This window comes from Scomber japonicus, chromosome 2 (genome assembly GCF_027409825.1).
Source record: "Scomber japonicus isolate fScoJap1 chromosome 2, fScoJap1.pri, whole genome shotgun sequence".
Lineage (NCBI taxonomy): Eukaryota > Metazoa > Chordata > Actinopteri > Scombriformes > Scombridae > Scomber > Scomber japonicus.
Window position 1 is genome coordinate 29,765,637 of NC_070579.1, and position 20,233 is coordinate 29,785,869.

Here is a 20,233-nt window from a genome sequence, read left to right on the forward strand (position 1 = left end):
GCTGATGGAGATTATCTGATTGAAAATTCCAAAACAAAGCAGTTACTAAATGGACCTTGAGGTGAGATTGCTTCATTGGGTTTTTAAATGATTCAAGACAATATGAGACACATTTTTACAACAACAATCTTTAATCACTTATTCTACTTTTCTTTTTTTAAGCTGTGCAGAATAAAAACAACCTCTCTCAGCACTCCTTTTCTTCCAGAGATCAACTGGAATAAAACACATCAACACCAACCTTCTTGGCAAATGAAATATTCACTCTTTTTTATCATTTTGACAGTTTTTTTTTAACACCTATTTGAGTGCAGGTGTACCCTCCATGATGGGTCAAAGTCCACTGTAGTCAAAATGTTGAGCCTTTACAGCAGCGCAGCAAAGACTTAAGTGCGGTACTCAAATGTGCAAGGCAGAGTTTGTCAAAACGTCTGTGGTCGTCAGTTATCTCGTCAACAGACAGCAGCCGTCTTATTTCTTACCTGCAGGAGACAGAAGACAGCAGTTAAGAGCCCTGTCCATCAACAACATTTTTTTAGCATTGGTAACAATTTGTAAAAAAAAAAAAAAAGAAGAAAATCAGAAAAAAAGTGTTTTATTCTGAGAAGGATTATTCCCCTTTTTTCTAGTTTATTTTGCTGAACTTTAGTTAAACACGACACAACTGAGAAATGAGATCTCTTTACTGACATGATCTGAAACATCTGCTTTAATCAACATGTTGCAATCCAAACGGGTTTTTTGCATTACATCTTATTTAAAAAGTCTGATGCTGTTGCAGCTTGCCAGTGTCATTTTTTCCTCATCAAACCTCATAATCTGATCAATACAAGTGTATATTTGAATTTTTTAAATAAGCTGTTTTTGCATATGCTACAAGTAACTCACATATGACATAACTAGTATGCGACAGATTTATTATAAGTCTTCATTTAAAAGAAAAAAATCATGACTTTTGAAAAATTGTCTAAAAGTAAAAGCACTGTATCATCAGAGAGATCTATTATTCAAAAACACCCCACGCAATATGTTATGAATAATAAATGCAGTCAACATTGACACAGTGCCGAACATCAGGATGTTGGAAGGAGCTTCTGCTTTTATTCAGATGAGCTTCTGGATATGTCTGTCATAGTCAATGATGTCTCAAAGTGTGTCGACGCATCCTGGAGGAATCAAGATAAGAGTTGATACACTCTGAGAGATCGTTTTGACTACGACAGGTAATAAAGTGTGGGGAATGGTGGGTAATGGTGTGTGTGTGTGTGTGTGTGTGTGCGTGTGTATGTGTGCGCGCCCTGTAGGGTTCCACACATGGAGTCCATAATTTCCAATTCAGCCCCCCTCCCCTTCGTCTTTTTCTTTTAACTTTCCTCATGAAAGAGAAACCAGCCACAACTTTCTAAAGAGGACACACACGGAGATCAGCCAGAAATAAAGCGCACATAAAAACAAGACGTCCAGAGAGAGAAAAGGGAGCAATATTCTAAACAAAAACATCAATATGATGACCGCCAGAATCACCACAACAGAACAACAGAAAAGTGCCGAGCCTGGGCTGACCACAGGGGCTGGAGCTGTGTGATGTGGCCCAGCAGCAGGCTCTCTCTCTGGGCTCAGAGTGTCTGTAGTGGTCTCCTGGGCCAGAGGGGGTGACCATCCTGAACTAATTGGTTCACCCTTACATGCATCCTTATCTTCTGAGTCATGAGGAATTCTGCTTTCAAACGGCCATTTCCTATTGACTGTGGTTCGGGGTTTGTGTGCATCTGTGTGTGTGTGTGTGTGTGTGTGTGTGTGTGTGTGTGTGTATTTACTACGTCAAGAATCTTGTGGCTAAAAGCTTTCTGTCCTTTTTCTACTGAAGAAAAAATAAAGTGATCTCTGGGAAGGATGACTGGGTTGAGTGTGTACACGTTTGGTTTAGTACAAACAAACTCAAACATCGACCCAAACAGATTGGTTAGGTACATTAGGGCTGGTGTGAAAGCTGTCAATCAAACTCTGGTAAGGACTTAAAGGAGACTACAAGAAAAGAAGGGACTCAGTCAGTCACTGTCTGTGTTGACCCTTGTTCAGTTCATTTCTGGTGTGAAAGCAAAGCAGATAAACCAGAGAATCTTATGATAGTTGACATGTGATTTTAGCACAGATTCATGAGCTAAAGTAGTATTAAATCACTCTTCTGGCCAGTGTTAAGGAAATTACAGAAAATTATTTGGTGACCACTGTAACACAAATGTGTGTCCCAGGTGAGTGCTGGGTTTTTCTCTGGTTAATCAGAAAGTGAAAAAGAGGTTCCTGTTCCTCAAAGTAAAATAAGGTAAGCTCAAGATAAATAAACACACACAGTATGTTGCAATAAAGTGCAGCATGACCTGCCACCAGTGACTGGAATTTAATTTTCCCCATGTGTAGAACTGATCATACAGGATGAAAGTCACTAAAAACTGTCCAATGAATGAATTTCCTTTCAGTGTGTATCAATTACATGCTTACAGCTCTTGGTTTGTTGCAAATAGTCACTGAAGACTGGAATGACGTAAAACTGAACACAAGAACATCTATTTAAAAATGGACTGATCCAAACTTTTTGTGTCAAAGCAACTAAAATGAGTGTGGAAGTGATTTAGTGCATGTGTGTGTGTGCGTGTGTATGCGCTCTCAATCCTGCCCCATCCTCACCTGGAAGCTTGAGCCACTTGGGCACCTTGCCTGGGTCAGATCTGTTGGGTTTAGCAGCCTGGGTGTGTTCAGGCTGGTCTCGCCCATTCTGTGTGGAGCCGCCAGCGTCTGCTGTCGGCTGTGGAGGAGACAGTGGCTCCTGGGAGGCCACAGAGGTGGAGGCGGGTGTCGCAGACCTGGGCATGCAGCTGAGGTGGAGGGGGGAAAAAAAGGAAGGGTGAAATCTTTGGATTCTTTGGGTGAAACTCCTTTGGAGGAGTGCAGGCTGTTGTTTTTTGTTTTCTGAGGAATTCATGTGTCTACTTAGAGCTGCGTTGTTTGGCTGGTGGAGGAGCCGTGCCAGAAATGAAACAACAGAGGGAGATAAAGATCTAAAACAAGAGGAGGGGTGATGACCTTATTAAAGAAGCTAAAGGACAACAGGTGGGGGTCAGTTTTGGGAAACAGGCTCTATCTTTAGAAGGACTGGAAAAATGGTCTGTGCGTTTGTGTGTGCATGTATGCGTGCGTGCGTGTGTGTTTGTGGAGGAAATGAGGGCGCATGGGGGCACCTGCTGTTTAGGCGAAACCTCAAAGGGATTCCAATGATGACAGCTTTGTGACAGGAAAATAGGCTGGTTGCCGCGGGATACAAGTGCACATACACAACCAAAGGCATGCACGACCAAGCGCACATTTAAACACACACACACACACACACACACATACCTCGCTATGGACTCATTTGCTTGCGAGGCCGAGACAGTGGATCCCAGCAGTTCCCTCTTTAAGTAAGATTCTGTGGAGGAAACGCACACAAACAAACTATTGTTTTGTTGTGTTACATTCCTCAGTAATACACCAGTATCTAATTCTCTGCATATGAGGGGGAAAAAAAAGAAAGAAAAAAAGATAGAAACCTGTCTTAACGTTGGAGCCGAAGTACACCAGTGCACCAGGAAACAGGTCGGCCTGCGGATAGAGAGAGAAGCAGAAGTGAACAGAAGCAGTCAAAAAATGTTTGGCACACAACTCAATTTCTCTGCAAAACATGGAAAAATCCAAACAAAACCGTCTCCTACTACACGCAAACCAAGTGCTGCCACCACATCCAAGCCAAAGTCAAGTTCATTTTTGAAGATGATTCATTGCTTGGGGATCTGAACCAGTAACCGTGGCTCTTTGAAGCAGACCACAAAATGAGCACCAATCAAATGGTTAGTGGAAACACTTTCACCCCTGAAGCACAACACTCCTCTCTGGTGATAGTCTTAATGGTTATAATGGACCAGTCGCAGGCAGATATTATCAACTGTACAATTATGAGGTAGGAACACAGACAGACAGGCAGGCAAGCGGGGCACATGTCTGTGACTCTAATAGGACGGAGACAAACAGAGCGGGTTAAAGGAAAACAGTCCTCGACACATGCGCGTGTTGGCAGAAACACATGAGAGACGCAGGAGAGAATGGAAGCAGGAGCTGAGTTGTTTTCAATGATGCAGTGGTAAATAAAAAAGATGAGCAGTCAGTCAGCAGCCCCCGCCCCCCAAAAAAACACAAACAGAGATAAACATTAAATGTACTGTCAAGAAAAAAGCATCAAAGAGTGATTTCTGCTTTTGGTCTGGTACTGTAACTAGCCTAAACTGCTCACAGTGATTTGTAATATATATAAATTAAAATATATACATAAACCAGACTAAACTCTGAAACTCATTGGGTTTGTAATGTTTTATGAATACTAAAAGAGGATCTATTTCATCAGAGAAATAAAACTACAGTAATGGTTTGTGTAATACTGATCTACTTCCTGAAGATCTCTATGTTAGAGAATCCACCTACTACAGACCTTATTATTATTATAGTTATATTCTCCATAGAAAAGATAACAGATACACCTCAACCACAGTGAGGCTGAGGTAAAAAACACAAGATGAAACAAAAAATTTTCTTTGAGGAAACACAGTCTCAATACTTTTCTAATAATTGACATTTGTTTTGTGTTTTTGTTTTTTTATTTTACACATCTGCACACAAATCCCTGTGCAATGAACTTTACCTGTGTATTTTTCTGTTTAATTGACTAGCCACCCTGTACCTCTTGTTATTCAGTGTATTCTGTTTTTATATTGATTAGTGTGGGGTGAGAAACCCTCTAGATACAACTTAATTGAAACTTAAAATCCCTTGTTTAGACGCAGGTGATCATCATTCAACGTATAATGTATCTTCTTATAACAGGCAACCTTTTTCACAGCAGATATTTTGACTTGTTAGATGTTACTAATATCATTAATGACAGCAGCTCTTATCACTTTTTTGGTATTATGGAAAACAGTCGTTATGTTATTAATTACACTTTGCTTTTTTATTTCCAAGTGGCAAAGATCCCTGAGCAGCACCTGTGAACATTTAAAGGTGTTACAGTAAACGAGACGAATATTTGCTATACAGCAACACTGAGTTTTGTATTTGTACAGACACTGTCTACTGTTGAAGATGCTCTGAATTTTTGCCGTGTTTCTCTTTATTGCCAGGAGAGCATCAAGTGGATCCAGATTATATCCAAAAGCTGAACTGATCTTTCCCAGCCTGTTGTTGGACTCGTCTGAGCGGTTTCTTCTCCAGCAGGGGCGAGTGTAGCTGAGTAGCTTTAAAAAAACATTACAATAAATAACGAAAGTATCTTGTCAAATGTTTCATAAAGTCTACATCCTGCTTCCTTGTAAAAATAAATTCCAGGTATTTCTTCAAAGTATATCAGCTTAAAAAAAGATTGAATAACTCCCTCGTGTGTTGAGCAGTGATGCCATCTAGTGCCACAACTACTCATCAATATAAAGAAAATTAGGGAACTACTCTATCGTGTTTTAATGAATAATAATCAAATTAATCATTTATTAACTGTCACCCATTCTCTCTTTTCAGCTTCTCAGATGGGAAGATTTGCTGCTTTTCTGAGTTTAATATCATTTTAATATAATATATAATAAAGTATCTTTAGCTTCTGGAAAACATCTTCTCTTCTTACATTTTACGTTTAAATATTTATCATATTTAATGACTATTCCTACAATTATTATTATCAGTAGGATCCACTTTGTTACATGCGTGTATATTTGTGTACTTTACGTTTTCACCTACGACCAACAGGCGGCGCTGTCTTGTATTGGGCTAATTAAGAGTTGTTCTTATGAAGATCAAGCTTAATCAGCCTCAGGTGCTGCTGATTTATTAGAGAGACATACAGTGTTTGAGCCTTTGTTTCATTCCCACTTATTTTCTTTTTGGACATTTTAGTGGAACAGTTTGGTCTACTTTGTGTAAGAAGGCTACAATGGACAATACTGGTGGTATTGTACATTGTAACCGCGGTGAACTGAAATAGTCTGTACAATAAATCTGAGCTTTGATCATCGACAAACTGGGAATTTTATTTGAAGCATGCGTCACAACAAAAACTCACATTAGCTTTTTAAGTGGCTTTTTTTAAGTCTAGGACAAAGTCACTACATGATCTGTTCTCAGTCTGTTTGCATAATATCATGTATTTATCCATCAAGTGATCTTGTACAAGACTTGTTTCATATGCTGTCAGCTTGAAACATTTAAAAGAGTGCTGGCAACAGCAATTATGATCATCTGAAGTATTTTAAATGGTGGAAGCTCGAAAGGTTAACAAAGTTACAACAGTAGTGTTGTGCGTCTTTATGAATGGTCACTAACTCATATATGTCATTAATCTATCTATAATTATACTGTAACTTTGGTCTATTCTGTCCATCTGTCTGTTCTGGGAGTGGGATTCCTCTGCTGTTGCTCTTCCTGCTCTGTGGATTCTTCCATTTCTTCCTTGTTAAACAGGTTTGTTTTTTTGGTGTTCTTATTTGAATAAAAGATAGAGGATGCTGTGATGCTGTACAGATTGTAAAATCCATTGAAACATTTGTGATTTTTGATATTGAGACACGCAAATAAAATCAACATGTCTCAAAAAATGATGGAAGTTAGTGTTAGCTGCTCAGTAAAACATTGTGCATGTGACTCCAGTCAGCAGTGTAAAAAGAGAAGGTGGGATTAGGTGGGTTTACCTCCACTACAACCCCTTTTACACATACTGCCCCTCCGCCCCCCTTGTTGGCTGCTAAATTGGGACACGCTGGCCTAATTGCTATTATCACAGCTCTGTGAGGAGGAAACAATGTGTTACAGTGGAACAACGGGCATTCCTGCTAACCCTAACCCTAACCCTTCCACTCGGGACGACTTGTGCGTGTGCGTGTGTGTGTGTGTGTGTATGAGTGAGAGAGAGGGAGAGAGGGACAGTATAAAAAAAACATATAAGAGGGAGAGAGAGAGAGAGGAATGGAGAGAGAGAAAGAAAGAGAGGCAGAACGGATCCTGATGGAAGACAGAGGGAGAGACGGATGAGGGAGGTATCAAAGGGCTGCTGGGTTGGGAAACATTCCTTTCCTGACATGACACAAAGTGATTAAAGTGTGTGTGCGTGAGTGTGCGAGTGTGCGAGTGTGTGAGAGAGAGAGAGAGAGAGAGAGAGAGAGAGAGAGAGAGAGAGAGAGAGAGAGAGAGAGAGAGAGAGAGAGAGAGAGAGAGAGAGAGAGAGAGAGAGAGAGAGAGAGAGAGAGAGAGAGAGAGAGAGAGAGAGAGACAGAGACAGAGAGAGAGAGTACATATGCATGTGTGCTCATGTCTATGTGACATGACAAAAAAAGATTAAAGATTCCGTGTGTGTGTGTGTGTCAAAGATTGATGTATAGACAGGAAAACGGAGACAGACAGTGTGTGTGTGTGTGTGTGTGTGTGTGTGTGTGTGTGTGTGTGTGTGTGTGTGTGTCTGTGTGACATGACACCAAGAGGATTAAAGATTTTGTTTTTGTGCGCTTTAATGCTTTTAAGTCCCTAATGGATAGAGACATGGGGGTGAGGGGAGGGGCTTTGGAGGGGAGTGAGGCACAAGAGAGGGTCGGACAGAGGGACAGTAGTGCTGGTGGAGGTGGAGGCGGGAGGAGGAGGAGGAGGAGGAGGAGGGGACGAGAGGAAAAGAGAGAAAGTTTGAGTTGGGGTACAGGAGAGGGACGTGTAGAGGAAAACAAGCCGGGGGAGCTCAGAGAGGGACAAAAGATGAAAAACAAAGAGGGACGGGTGACTTGCATCAGAACATCACATACAGAGAGGTCATGGTGCGAGAAAAGGGCGCATGCACACACACACACACACGCGCTCATTTCAAAGTGTGCTTTAGAGGATCGTTATCTTTGGTACCGGCCCCTCTGTGGAGCTGAATCTTGTTCCTCATCAAAGATATCACTTCAAACAACTTTCTCTGCCTCCACCTCTCCTTCTTCCCCCCACGCGCTGCTTCAGGTTGAGTCAGAGTATCAAAAAGAGAAAATAAGGAGCACAGCGCTGACGACAAAAAAAAAAAAAAAAAAGTTCTAGTTATCCCAAAATAATACATCTATAAATGAAAGACGACAGGGAGAGCTGGTGAGGCGTTTAGGAACACAGTGAAAAAACGTAGTAGAGAACAACTTTGGGGGGGGGGGGGTTTTCTCCCCGTTGTTTGCTTGCATCTCTTCGCTCTCATCTGTTTCAGCATGAGAATCGCTCTGAACTTGAAGGCAACAAAGCATCGAGTCTGCCCGTTGCTCTGTGCGTGAGAGTGTCTGTGTGTGTGTGTGTGTGTTAAGATCAAAGTGAGGCCTGTATTAACCCCATGTGCCAGTCTGGGAAAAATCAAGCCCAGCTGGGGTCAAGGACAGTGGAGAGGGGGAACAAGTTTTGAGAGCGTGTAGGAGCGAGAGAAGAGGGGGAGAACGGGAATGTGGCGAGGCTTTGAAGAAGAGAGAGGAACCAGCCGATACATTTTACAGTCTGCGTGTTCTGTGTGTGTGTGTGTGTGTGTGTGTGTGTGTGTGTGTGTGTGTGTGTGTGTGTGTGCCTGTGTGTGGAGATAGTTTCAAACATGGGGGGAGTCAAAGTTGTTGTTTTCTGGGGTGTGACTGTGATGTGGTTTGCCGGAGTCCGGTTTTTCTGTTTATTGTTGTGCTGCCTGCGTACTCGCACAACACTGTGAGAGCTCTTACCTGGAAAAGTGTCGCTGAAGGATCGTCCAGAATGGTTTTAGGGGGCGTGATGACTGAAAGAAAGTTTTTTTTACAAGAAAAGAAATTAAAAACTGGACACGTCACTGTTGGTAAAATCTTATCTCAAGTCATTACGGGAAAATTTGGAGGGATTGGAAAGTGTGGCCATTGATTAATTTCAAACCTTCCCAATAGAATATGATGAGCTTTCATCTAAGACCAGCGTTTTGTCGGATGCAAGAGGAAGGCTGAATGGCTTTAAGGAGCTTTAATTAAGGCAACTGAGACTCAAATAATGTTGTAACACAGTAGAAAATCTATGTAGATAAACCTGAGTCATTACAGATCAATTTGACTTCAGTCATCAAACTACTGTAAATCTCAGCCAATGTTTGGATATACAGAAAAGAAAAAAAACAAAGGCACAATCTGTAAAATGTAAACAATAAGAAAATAAAAGACAAAAAAAAGTGCTGACAGAGTTTTAAAAATGAAATTTAAAGGTTAACACCAATTTATTAAAACTTGGATTTAACTGTTGTAGTTTTTGGGAATCACTTCTACCAGTTATATAAAACTGTATTGATGAAATGTATTCAGGAGATCAGAAAACCTAGCGACATTGCTAAAAAGAAATCAGACAGCTTTTAAATAAGCGTCTAAATAAGCCAAACTTCTTGGGTGAGAAAACAAAGATAAACAGTTAAATTAATAACTATCCATTATACACTTTTGTTTCAGTTTACAGACATGTTTACTGGTTCAACTTAGGCCCTCTGTACTTGTTAGTTTGCTTATATTTAGTTTCACCACCAAATAAAGTGGATTAGTAATCCATAATCTGGCTAAACTGTTGGTTTGTTTAATGTTTGACCTGTTAAACTTTGTTGTAGCAAAGTTCAGAGAACTCAACAGTTACTTAATGATGTCTAAAACTATCAAATATATCTAAGTTGGCCAAAACCAGCAAGAAACATGGCTTCATAGTAACATAAATGTTCAAACTTGATGATGTGATTTATTATGTGGAAATGAAGTGACACTTACACAGATAGAAACTGAGCTGAGGATCCTCCAAGTGACTCCTCACAAAACTCTTCACGGCACCAACTGCACACAAGACAAACAGAGAAAATTGATTTGTGCATAAAGAAAGGGTTTGGTTTGCACCTACATCAGTCCCTGCATTTCATTTTTAGATGGAATTTCCCTCAGATTTGTTGTTCTGCTGCTTGTTGTGTTGCCGTTAGGGTTGAGGTGAATCTAATCCCTGGAATTACAGACCTGTCTCATTCTTTCTCTCTCTCTGGTGTGGCTTCAGTCATAAATGTGGTGAGTGAGCCACAAGTAGCTTTAACATTGCAGCCATACCTGTGGCTAGCCCAGCTGAAATGAACACTCTCCACAATGCGCACACACACGCATGCAAACACAAACACACACACACACACACCTGTCTCCAGAGGCCTGAAGAAGCCCTGTAGAACATGTCTGTCTGGAAACTGGACCCTCAGGACCACCTGGAGACACACAGTGGCAATGTTTTAATTAAAGTCTGTACAAACAAATACGCATGTTTCAAAGTAGGATTGTGATGACTTGCACTCACTTTGGGATATCTGTCCATCTTCTCCTTCATCTGAGCTTCTCTCAGAGATTTAGTCATGAGTGGACTCTCCTCCAGTAACTTCCTGCAGAACGGAAGCAGAAAAAGATGGACAAAGTCATAATGAAGCGAGCTGTGACATAAAAAGCAGAATTGACGATGGGGATGATGATCAGCAAAAAAACGAAAGTCAATGCTTCATCCTTTAGCCTCACTCGTGTGTGGCCGTGTATGCGTGTGAGCGTGTCAGAGGCTGAGGCGAATTGCTGTGGTTGGCTTAATTCCACCCTTGGTAATTGCAGTCATCGACACGGTAGTAGTGTAGCCATGAGGCAGCCAGCTAAGTCAGTGCAGACGGAGATTAAAGGATGTATGTGTGGCGGCCTCCACGTGACGGTGTTTGGTCGATGGCTGCAAGATAAACATCTCCACAAACTGGGTTTACTAATTACCCCCCGTACGCCATATTTAGAGGCTTTTGTAGTGTGCGTGCTGTCTTATGAATGAGAAGAACACACACAGTATCTCAGCAGCTGTGGTCTGCTGTGGCCACATCCAGAGAGCGCAGAGTAAACTTGTCCGCATCTGTTTTGAAGAAGCGCTCATAAATAAATAAAAACTTCAAAAACACACACGGTGATGCCCAGTGTTCTCCCTGCCTATAGCCTCTCATCACTGCCCTGGTATTCTGCAATTAAGGGTAAAACATCGACAAAACACAGCTGAGCCAAACTGACTAATTATCTGTTACAAACAGAGCAGGAATACATCTGATCCAGACGTGTTTCTACAGCAACGAGGTATTTATGCTAAATATCACACGCAGACCTCTGACCAAAGTCACCCAAGCGCTTCCATTCACTTCCTTCTCCTTACCTATCACTCTTCAGCTGGGAGAAGCGCTTGCGCACATCATCCATGGTCACTTCAAAGAACTCGTCGGGCAGATCTCCGTGCTGATCCGACTTATGGGACATAGACTCCAAGTGATATATGAGAGGCTCCCTCTCCACCGGCTGCAGAGATAGAGAGAGAGTCAATGACAGTGTCCGTGTTAACGTTTTTATTTACTCCATGTAACATCAGGATTATGCATATAATTTAAACAGCTGGTCTGAGTGGGGATAATATTGTGTCATTCGAGGTTTAAACCCACAACACTGGAAGCAGGTTTACCTCCAAGTACTGCTCTCCCTGATCCATGTCCTCATCTGGCTGGTTGGCAGTGGCTTGATGCTGCAAAGGAAACAGAAAAGGCTACAAGTTATGCTCACTTACTTACTAGGAGAAATGATTTTGTCAGCTGCAGTTTCTTAGGTGAAGAATGATTTCTCAATCTCAAACTAAATGGTGTGTAATCTACAGAAATGTGTGCATATCAAACAAAAACACAAGAATGAGCAAAACTAGGATTTGTCGACAATTCTTATTCTTGGGGGCAAGTATAGGATTTCTTGCCATGGTAGCCTGATGGTTAAGATGCATATCACATCAGCAGAGATAAACTTTTAAGCCACCTAGAGCTGCACAACTAGAAGAATTGTTACGAGTCGTTTTTTAAGATAAAAATGCCAAAGTTCTCTAGTTTCAACTTCTTAATCTGAACATTTTCTGGATTCTTCTGTCCTCTTTGACAGTAACCTGAATATCTTTGTGGTGGTCACATGCCTCTTTGGATACTTCAGGTTTAATGTGCTTATTCCATCTTGTGAAGGGCTTTTTGCATGGGTGGTATATGGTCTCAGTCAAAAGCGTAAAATGCAAAAGGGGGGAGGGCCTCTAATGTCCTTCTTTAACAACTTCAACAACTTCTAGCACTATGACTTTCTGTGTTTCAGGGTTTCCATGTCCCATTTGCACATAATGTGATGCCATAGCATAATCAACATTCTTTGTGCGGATGGCATTTTTATGTTCTTCAACTCGGTGTTTTAAATCTTCTTTTTGTTCTTCCTACTTAGAAACAACCACAGGGGCATTCCAGTCTATAATCAATGTGTGGTGTTGCAATTGGCAAAGTCTCTCATTTGATATGTGCTCCCATCTTGGAAATTATTGGATTTCACGTTATTATCGCAATGATAATAACAACTCCCACGTTTAAAAGTTCCATGGGGCTTTTTGTATTGGGGGGAGGGGGGGCTCCGTACCACCCTGTCTGTCAAGGTTGGTGTGACATCTGAATGAGAACTCAGGTGGTTCTGTGATTAGTGATTGGAGAGATACGTCACTCTGAAGAATGATTCAATTGCGTTAATTGATGTTTCTCATTTGAGATGCTTGTTTACTGTATTATGTCACAAAATATACACGGTAACAATTTCACGCAATACAAAGTCAGTGGAGAGCGATGAATTGTTTTCCTCTGTGGGTGTGGGCGGGACTTAATTGCACTCTGTCTCTAATGCAACACCACAAATGTTGTTTAGAAACTGGAGTGCCACTGTGGTTGTTTCTGTTGGGGGTTTTCCAAACATGTGTCGGCTTGGCTTCACTTGATTTGACTCAGTGTGTCAGCTCAGGGTGCAACTAGTGGTCAAAAGGGTGGCTGTATAACGGTGGATGCATTTTTTTTGGGCATCACAACCCCTGTGAATTGACTCTTTTCACTCTCAGAATTTGATCCGATCACATTTGGAACGTCCAGACAAGCCACGCCATTGAATCATTTTTTCACATTTAAGTTAGCAGAGGGCTAAAACTGAAGTTAGCAGGCTTGTCACTGAGTGATAACGAAGCCCATCTGACATAACTGCAACGTGCTAGAAGGCAGGTCAGGTGCATTTTAAGGTATTAGGTTGTATTCTGGTCTTTAGTAAACAGAAATCAAGATTTTTCACAATTTTTTGACATTTTATAGACATATAGAAGAACTAATTGCATAACCTATGATAGAAATCATTAGCTGCAGTCCTAACACCAACGTGGACAAGAGGCACTTGAACTCAGAAAATTGAACGTTCGGCTCGATGGAACTTGTGTTGAGATTGTTTTCTTGAATGAATAATTTGAAAATATTCAATCATTCTACACAAATATATTTGCCTTGACAGTTTTCTGGATATGGGTCTTACCTTGGAGCCTGGACCGTAGCTGGATTTGGCTTTCTTGGCTTTGGGGGATTCTACTGAAGACGTGAGAGCTGGCAGTGATGAGGATGATGACGATGAGGATAGTGTACGTCCGACTGCACCTCCCGCCGGACCACCGAGGCGCTGACCACCTCCAGAAAAGGGAATGAATGGGGCAGAGGGAGCAGGAGCAGGAGCAGGAGAGGAGGAGGAGGTGGAAGGGTGTGAGTTGAGTCCTGATGGCCCCGCTTCCTCTCCGTCCTCCTCTGGCATTCCTCTTCTGACAGGTGCAGCCTTTGGCCGAACTGAATCTTGGGGGTTTGGAAGCACTTCCTGTTCAACAGGAAGGGTGCTCGTGGCAGAGGCAGGATTCGGTGCAGGTTGGGTTTCCATTGGAATGGCAGGGCTTACATTTTCAGTTGGCACTTTTGTTGCTGAAGTATCTGGCTGTGGTGGAGCTGGATCGGGCTGAGGCGATGGACTAGGTGTGCTTTCCTTGGCAACAGGTGTCATTGGCACCGCAGCGGTTTCAGTGGCTTCCCCCTCATCTTCCTCTCCTGGTGCTTTGTTGTTTTTGACTAAAAACCTTAAAGAGCGATGTAAACAGCAGTTCATGTCATACTTTGAAGCATTAAGTGAGTGTGATTTTCAACTCTATTCACAGTTAAATTTAAAGTACATCTATATTCTCAACATTAACGTTTTTTTGTCTGAAATACTATAAATCACATGAAAATATGAAAACCAGCTGTGTACCTGACAATAGCACTTCCTCCTGTCAGACCCAGAGACTTCAGAGTGGCCTTCTTGAGCGCTTCTTCCCCACTCACCTACACAAACACAAACACGCACGTAACACACACGCAGACATTTGTGTTACCATAAAACTCACTTTCATCTCTTGAGAAACGTAGGGTTAAAGGAACAGTGCATACCTCGTCTCTCATGTAAACACAAGCGGGGATGGATCCTGTCTCGGACAGCTCTGACACGCTAGAGAAAGGTGGTGACATTGAGATAAACAGCAGGAGTGAAGTTATGGGCGGTTCATTTTCATTTGTATCAACTGTGACAAAACAAATGAAGTGACTTTCCCTTGTTCAGGGAAATCAGCCCTGTGATTTTACAACAAAACCTCATGTGATGTGGTAGCACGCCGTCTGCATGTGTAAACCATGTGTGCACAATCCCATCTACAAACTAATTGAACCATAAATGTTTTACTATTGTTCTCCTTAATTCTGAAAATCAAAGCTTTCCCCTTTGCTTCACAACATTCCTCGAGCTTTTATGACGGTGTGTGGCTAATATTCATTCATCGAAGCCTTACTTCCTTGGAAAAGGATCAGGATGTGGAGTGATGTCATTTAATAGAGATGAGATGAGGAATTGACGGATGCATGAGCACCTGGGACCGCACAGCTGGAACTACTGAGCAACAGCTGTTTGTGTGTGTGTGTTTGAATGAGTACTGTGTGGGAAGGCTTCAAACGTCAGTGAGAAGCAGCGGGAAGGTTATCAAACAGTGTTACATACATTTGTACCTCTATACTAATATAGATATTAGTATAGAGGTTTTAGCACCACACTTGGGCTGGACAACATCTATATCTATATATCTATATATCTATATTTATATATATTTGTTGCCCAGTCTTAATGTGGATCACTGTCTTTGATGAAATAATTTGTTAATTTGGACAGAAATCATCATTGTATGGCTCGTCTAAAAGAAGATAAACCCATTACCCCAAAACAACCTATGAATCTAATCTGAAAAATTCAAATCTGGTCATTACAAAGATGAGGGTACAAGAGTGCACGTACACACAAACCTTGTACATGTGTAAATGAACACACCTGATCTGGGGGAAATGTGTGAGCAGCTCCCACAAGCTCTGTCCACAAGAAAAAGAACCCTGCAGACGGGAGCCATCCTCCATCTGTAGCGCAATCCGCACCTAAGAGATAATGTGTAGTTCAAATGTCAGAGATGTCAAAGACCACAAACACACTTTACGCATTAGCTAAAACTAGAGTTAGTTATAAACTCAATTATTTACATCACATTAGGAAAATGCTAGATCAACATGAGTTCATCCACCCCTCAAGCTCAATGTCTAACTCATAGTGCAAACAGTATGCTTATACTAAAAGTGATTGTGAGATGAATTTTAAGTCCCCCTCCACTCCACTGTTTCTCTTCTTGTTCTTTCAGTTGAATGTTTGAGCTTCACTGTGCAGATTGATGAGTTTGTTTTTACATTCATCTGAAAGTAGAAAGTTTGCCTGTGCTCTGTGAAAAATCTGATTTTAAGGGTGTGGCCTATAAGCAGGATTTGTGACATCAAAACTAGTTTGGAGCCAATTCTGGTCCACAACATACTGAGAGTGAACTTTACAGTGAAGTAGGAGACAACTTGTGTCCAGTTAAACTTCTGAGGCCAACAATACTGTCTAGAGGAGACCTTTAAGAAGTCAGTATGTGTCTTGTGGCTGTTTTTGCATTTATGATAATGAACGCTAATAGAGAGTGACACAGGTGACAAAGGACCACAACTGGATTTGATCTAGAAACATTATCATTACATGGTACGTGTTTCAGGAACACAGACCACGAGCATAAAAATAACTATTACATGCAAGCTGTATTAAGAGTCATAAACAAAAACCAGTAAATTAACACTAAACAAGTAGATTACACTCAAGTATCCCACTGACATTTCTTTAATTTATTTGAAACATTTTAATTGCCTTTAAACATTATAAAATACAGAAGCTAAAAATAATAGTATGAAAAATAAGTAATTACCTCTCACTTTTGCCTTTTTCTTAAATGCATAAAAGGGAAACTCACAATATTAAGCATAGAAATCTTCCTCTGTGATCATTTGTAGGTTCTTTGCTCTTTTTTCAAGGAGAAAATTCTTCATAATCGAACTTGATTAAGCTGCTCAAGAGGGCCTACCTCAGTATGAATTTGACTTTCTTTAATTGAACGGGGACAATGTACAAAGAACATTTACTTTATAAAAACAAGGAGAGATGTAATGTACCTGGTTATATCATATTGCTATTTTCCTCCCATAGTCCCTGAATAGGTAAGTAAAATAGTAATATAGGAATAAAACCACACAAGAAAAGACTACAAAGTACTATGGTAACCATCCCCACATCCCCTACTCTGAACAAAGCTCTCCACATTTACAAATGTGTGCAGGTTTGCTGTGCGAGTTTCCAGTGTTTTGTTAGACGGGAGAAAGTTTGATTATTTTCTTGTTGTAGTTCTGTTGGAAAATTGTCTCTGTTGCTTTATGGCCATAAAAGTGAAAAATGATTGGCCTGAAAATGAGTAACACCAGACCTCAGAGCCAGTCTCTGTTCTTCTCTCTCGCTCTCTCTGAAGTCATTCTACGATTTGTTTATGTTTACTCAACAATCCTGTTGTCCAGCACACGATGCATGCTGCACGTCGGCACACCGGGAGAGATGAAAGGAGAGCTTTGGCTGTCAACCGCCAAACACGAAACCCTCTCACACACAAGTTTGTTTGAGGTCAATGTTAGGTAAGACTGAGTATGTCTGTCTGTGCTTGTGTGTGTGTGTGTATAAGTTGTGGTAGAAGAGTGAGGGTGTGTGAGTCCATAAAATCTGTGAGGTATCAACAGTCAACCATCCATCAAATGAACAAGAACAACAGATCAAACCCAGGCGTGACTTGCTTAGATGATGTCATAGGAAACTACAGCTCAGCTACAAACTATTTTTTTTATTTTTTTTAGATACAGATCAGATCAAAGTGAACTTGGCTACACAGATGGAGAATTTAAGTGTTGACAGGTACTGACAGTAAAAATCAACATATTGAGTGAACACAAAAATACTGAAATAATATTGATGTTGATGAAAACTAGATATCATCTGGGAGTTTTTTTTAATCATTAACATGAACGGAAAAAATAACATGATACAATGTGGACAGTTATTCAGCCTTAGTCCAGTTTATGGCTGTTTGACATTACAACAACAGCACATGATGTCAGTGAGTCTGTTATTAAATGTCACATTTTGAAACAACTCTATGAAAATTAAAGCTCCTCATAATGTGAAGTGCAGCATACGTTTGATTCATTATTGTAAATAACTATAATATAAATATCTTTTCCTTTTTCTGGGTATCTCTTTCCTTGTCAGTTACATGTGTATCATCAAGTAGTGTTGCTAATATTCTTGTAAGTCTTGTAATACCAGCCACAATACTTTTATACTAGCCAATTATTTCATTTGTTGGACTGTAAATCAATTTATTGGTTTAGTGTTTGAAGTACAGAATATTTTAAATATGTTTCAAAGTGTCACATTTTTTGTTCATCAGCTAATTATTCTAGTGCATTAATGTGTCCTGGGCAAGTTATAATGCATTGAATTACTACAAACTTGTCAAATCAACGTTCCACACATTTTTACATTACATTTTTCTGCTTTATTAGTTCAGACCTATAAATCAGGCTGCTGTACTTGTGTTTCCAGTGACACTAACTAACACTGCAATATACTGTACTTCATTATGTGAAGTGAAACTCTCCATCTGCTTTCTCACACACACACAGTTGCACAACTCACCTGGCTGTCCGCTACAACCTGCTTCCTTGTACTTGACACTATTTCCAGTTTAGCATTGTTGGGCAGGTTGGCAAACCTCCACGGCACCGTGAGGTCAAGAACAGTCCTCTGAAATCTGAAGGTGAAGACAGAAGAGGAGAGGGTCATGGCGTATGCCAGTCTTCCTTATGTAAAAATGGGGGCTGAATCTGAGGCTCAAACATAAACATAAACTGCGAATTTCACCAATGGAAACTAAAAAGCTCCATTCAATTTGACAAACTATTTCTCCTCTACAGCTGTGAGTTCATTCATTCAATATAAGACATGTATAACATTGAAAAGCAGGATCCCTCTCGGTTAAACGTAACATAAACATATGTGTTTAAGATAGCTTAACTGGAGACAACTTATAGAGAGATGTAGGGGAATAATATATTTCTTACAGTAGAATTTCTTACAGACAGTAAGCTATTATTTAGTTGTTCAGATATACCTACCTCTGATATAAAACATGATTTACATTAACAATTGATTTAACTGGGTAAATGTCAGAAGCTAACCATTACTCAATACTATTAACTTCTCACACACATGTCAAACCAGATTCAGATTCAGTTCACACATGTGGGTTGTTCACGTGTTCAGGTGTATTTAGATTAATTTAAGCTCCATTATTAAAAAATGACACTAATGTTGCTTCACTGCCATCACTGTGACAACTGCAGCTAACTGATGCTCACTTCAAACCGTGATCTTCGGGGTTAAATCCGTGCTTTTTGCAGACGTCCTCCAGCACCTGAGGACGACAAACAGAAGAGGGACTGTCACAAATGAAGCTGCGCAACATAATGTGTTAAATACTCTGATTTAATCCGCAGGGAATCAGAAAACTGATCGGTCACTGGCTAACTCCAGCTAGCCACACAAGCTAACTCCGAGGGAAACATTTAGCCTTGGTTTTGACGCAGAGCAGCTTAAAAAAATACCAGTCCGGTCTGAAAACACCACATGTTCTCTAAACACTAGTTACCTGTAATAAAGGTGTGTTTGGAGACACTTTAACTGTTTGTCTTCTTCCATTTGGAGTAAGAACCGTCACAGCTGTACCGCTGGCTGCCATTGTGTTTCGTGACGTCACAGTGTTTGTTTGAATCAACTTTATTGACTCCCAGGCAGCAGCTACAGCATGAATTAAAGGGTCAACCCGTCCAAATGATTAGAAAGAGGTTTTTGTCTTGTTCGTGGTGCTCACAGCATTGAAAGTTAAAAAAACAAAAACAAAACAATAAACAGTAAACAAACACATTCCGCAATATAATCCACATGTTAAATACATTCCACACAAGCCACAAATGTAAACTCTTCTTGCATTAGTGTAGCTTTCATACATTGCAAACACAAATGCATACAGACAACTGACAAACTAAAGGAAAACCTGAAGAAAATTAGTTTCAAGTTTCAAATATTGTTACATCTCATTACAAAAGTATAAGAGAGTAAAAAAACCTGTGGTTTCAGCTCCTCAATAATGCAGTAAGGAGAAAAACAGTAGAAGGATTTAAAACTGTAAAAGCAATAGTAATAGATAAAAAAGTATAAAACATATGATATAATAATAATCAGTGCATCAGTGTATGTGTGTGTATAACTGAATGTGAAAATATGAGTGAAGAAACGTGACAAATGTGATGCTTTCAGGCAGGTGTTCTGTGACATTAGGCACTGTTCATCTTACTGGCTCATTACAGAGATAGCAAAGTGCATACATGTTATGGTTGGTCATAGATGTATGATATGGTCAGATGAGTCAACCTTTACCATATTAATAATGTACTCACATTATGAATATGGTATAAATATGGCTTGGATGGCACCCACCACGAGAAGGGTTCAGGCCTGAATGTTGGCCCTACAGTGAAGGGATCCATTTTCCTGCCATGGTTCTGTTCCCTCGTCACTGCAAATCCATATAGATAAGATATTCTAAGTGATAACAAAAAGCATACCATCCCTCATCAAGAGATCTCTGAATGTCTGATGAATATGAAAATGATGTGAGCCTTTGCCGTCACCACACCCCAACATCTGGGACATTTTGGACATGTTAGACAGCGCTGAGAATACATTTTCCACACATGGCTGACATACTTCTGTGGCATAAGGGGCTTTACATGGAA

The 20,233-nt window shown here is 40.5% G+C and overlaps 1 protein-coding gene across 1 annotated transcript; it reads right to left on the bottom strand.

Moving 5' to 3' along the window:
* Nucleotides 1-119: 119 nt before the first annotated feature.
* On the bottom strand, nt 120-19,183 carry aspscr1 (ASPSCR1 tether for SLC2A4, UBX domain containing). The gene is made up of 17 exons (XM_053335868.1): nt 19,087-19,183; nt 18,797-18,852; nt 18,075-18,189; nt 15,312-15,412; nt 14,387-14,444; nt 14,208-14,281; nt 13,455-14,037; nt 11,557-11,616; nt 11,257-11,396; nt 10,384-10,465; nt 10,228-10,294; nt 9,822-9,884; nt 8,775-8,827; nt 3,585-3,636; nt 3,394-3,463; nt 2,686-2,873; nt 120-482 (listed from the first exon to the last, which is right to left on the bottom strand). The coding sequence occupies exons 1-17, from the start codon at nt 19,174-19,176 to the stop codon at nt 472-474; spliced, it is 1,863 nt and encodes a 620-aa protein (XP_053191843.1). The 5' UTR covers nt 19,177-19,183; the 3' UTR covers nt 120-471.
* Between the last annotated feature and the right edge of the window lie 1,050 nt (nt 19,184-20,233).

Excerpts from the sequence above, each read along its gene's own strand:
- aspscr1 (XM_053335868.1), bottom strand. The coding sequence starts at position 19,176 with ATGGCAGCCAGCGGTACAGCTGTGACGGTTCTTACTCCAAATGGAAGA. Across the intron at positions 18,190-18,796 it reads CCCGAAGATCACGGTTTGAA|ATTTCAGAGGACTGTTCTTG; the intron begins GTGAGCATCAGT and ends CTTCACCTTCAG. Across the intron at positions 11,617-13,454 it reads GCTACGGTCCAGGCTCCAAG|CATCAAGCCACTGCCAACCA; the intron begins GTAAGACCCATA and ends TTTCCTTTGCAG.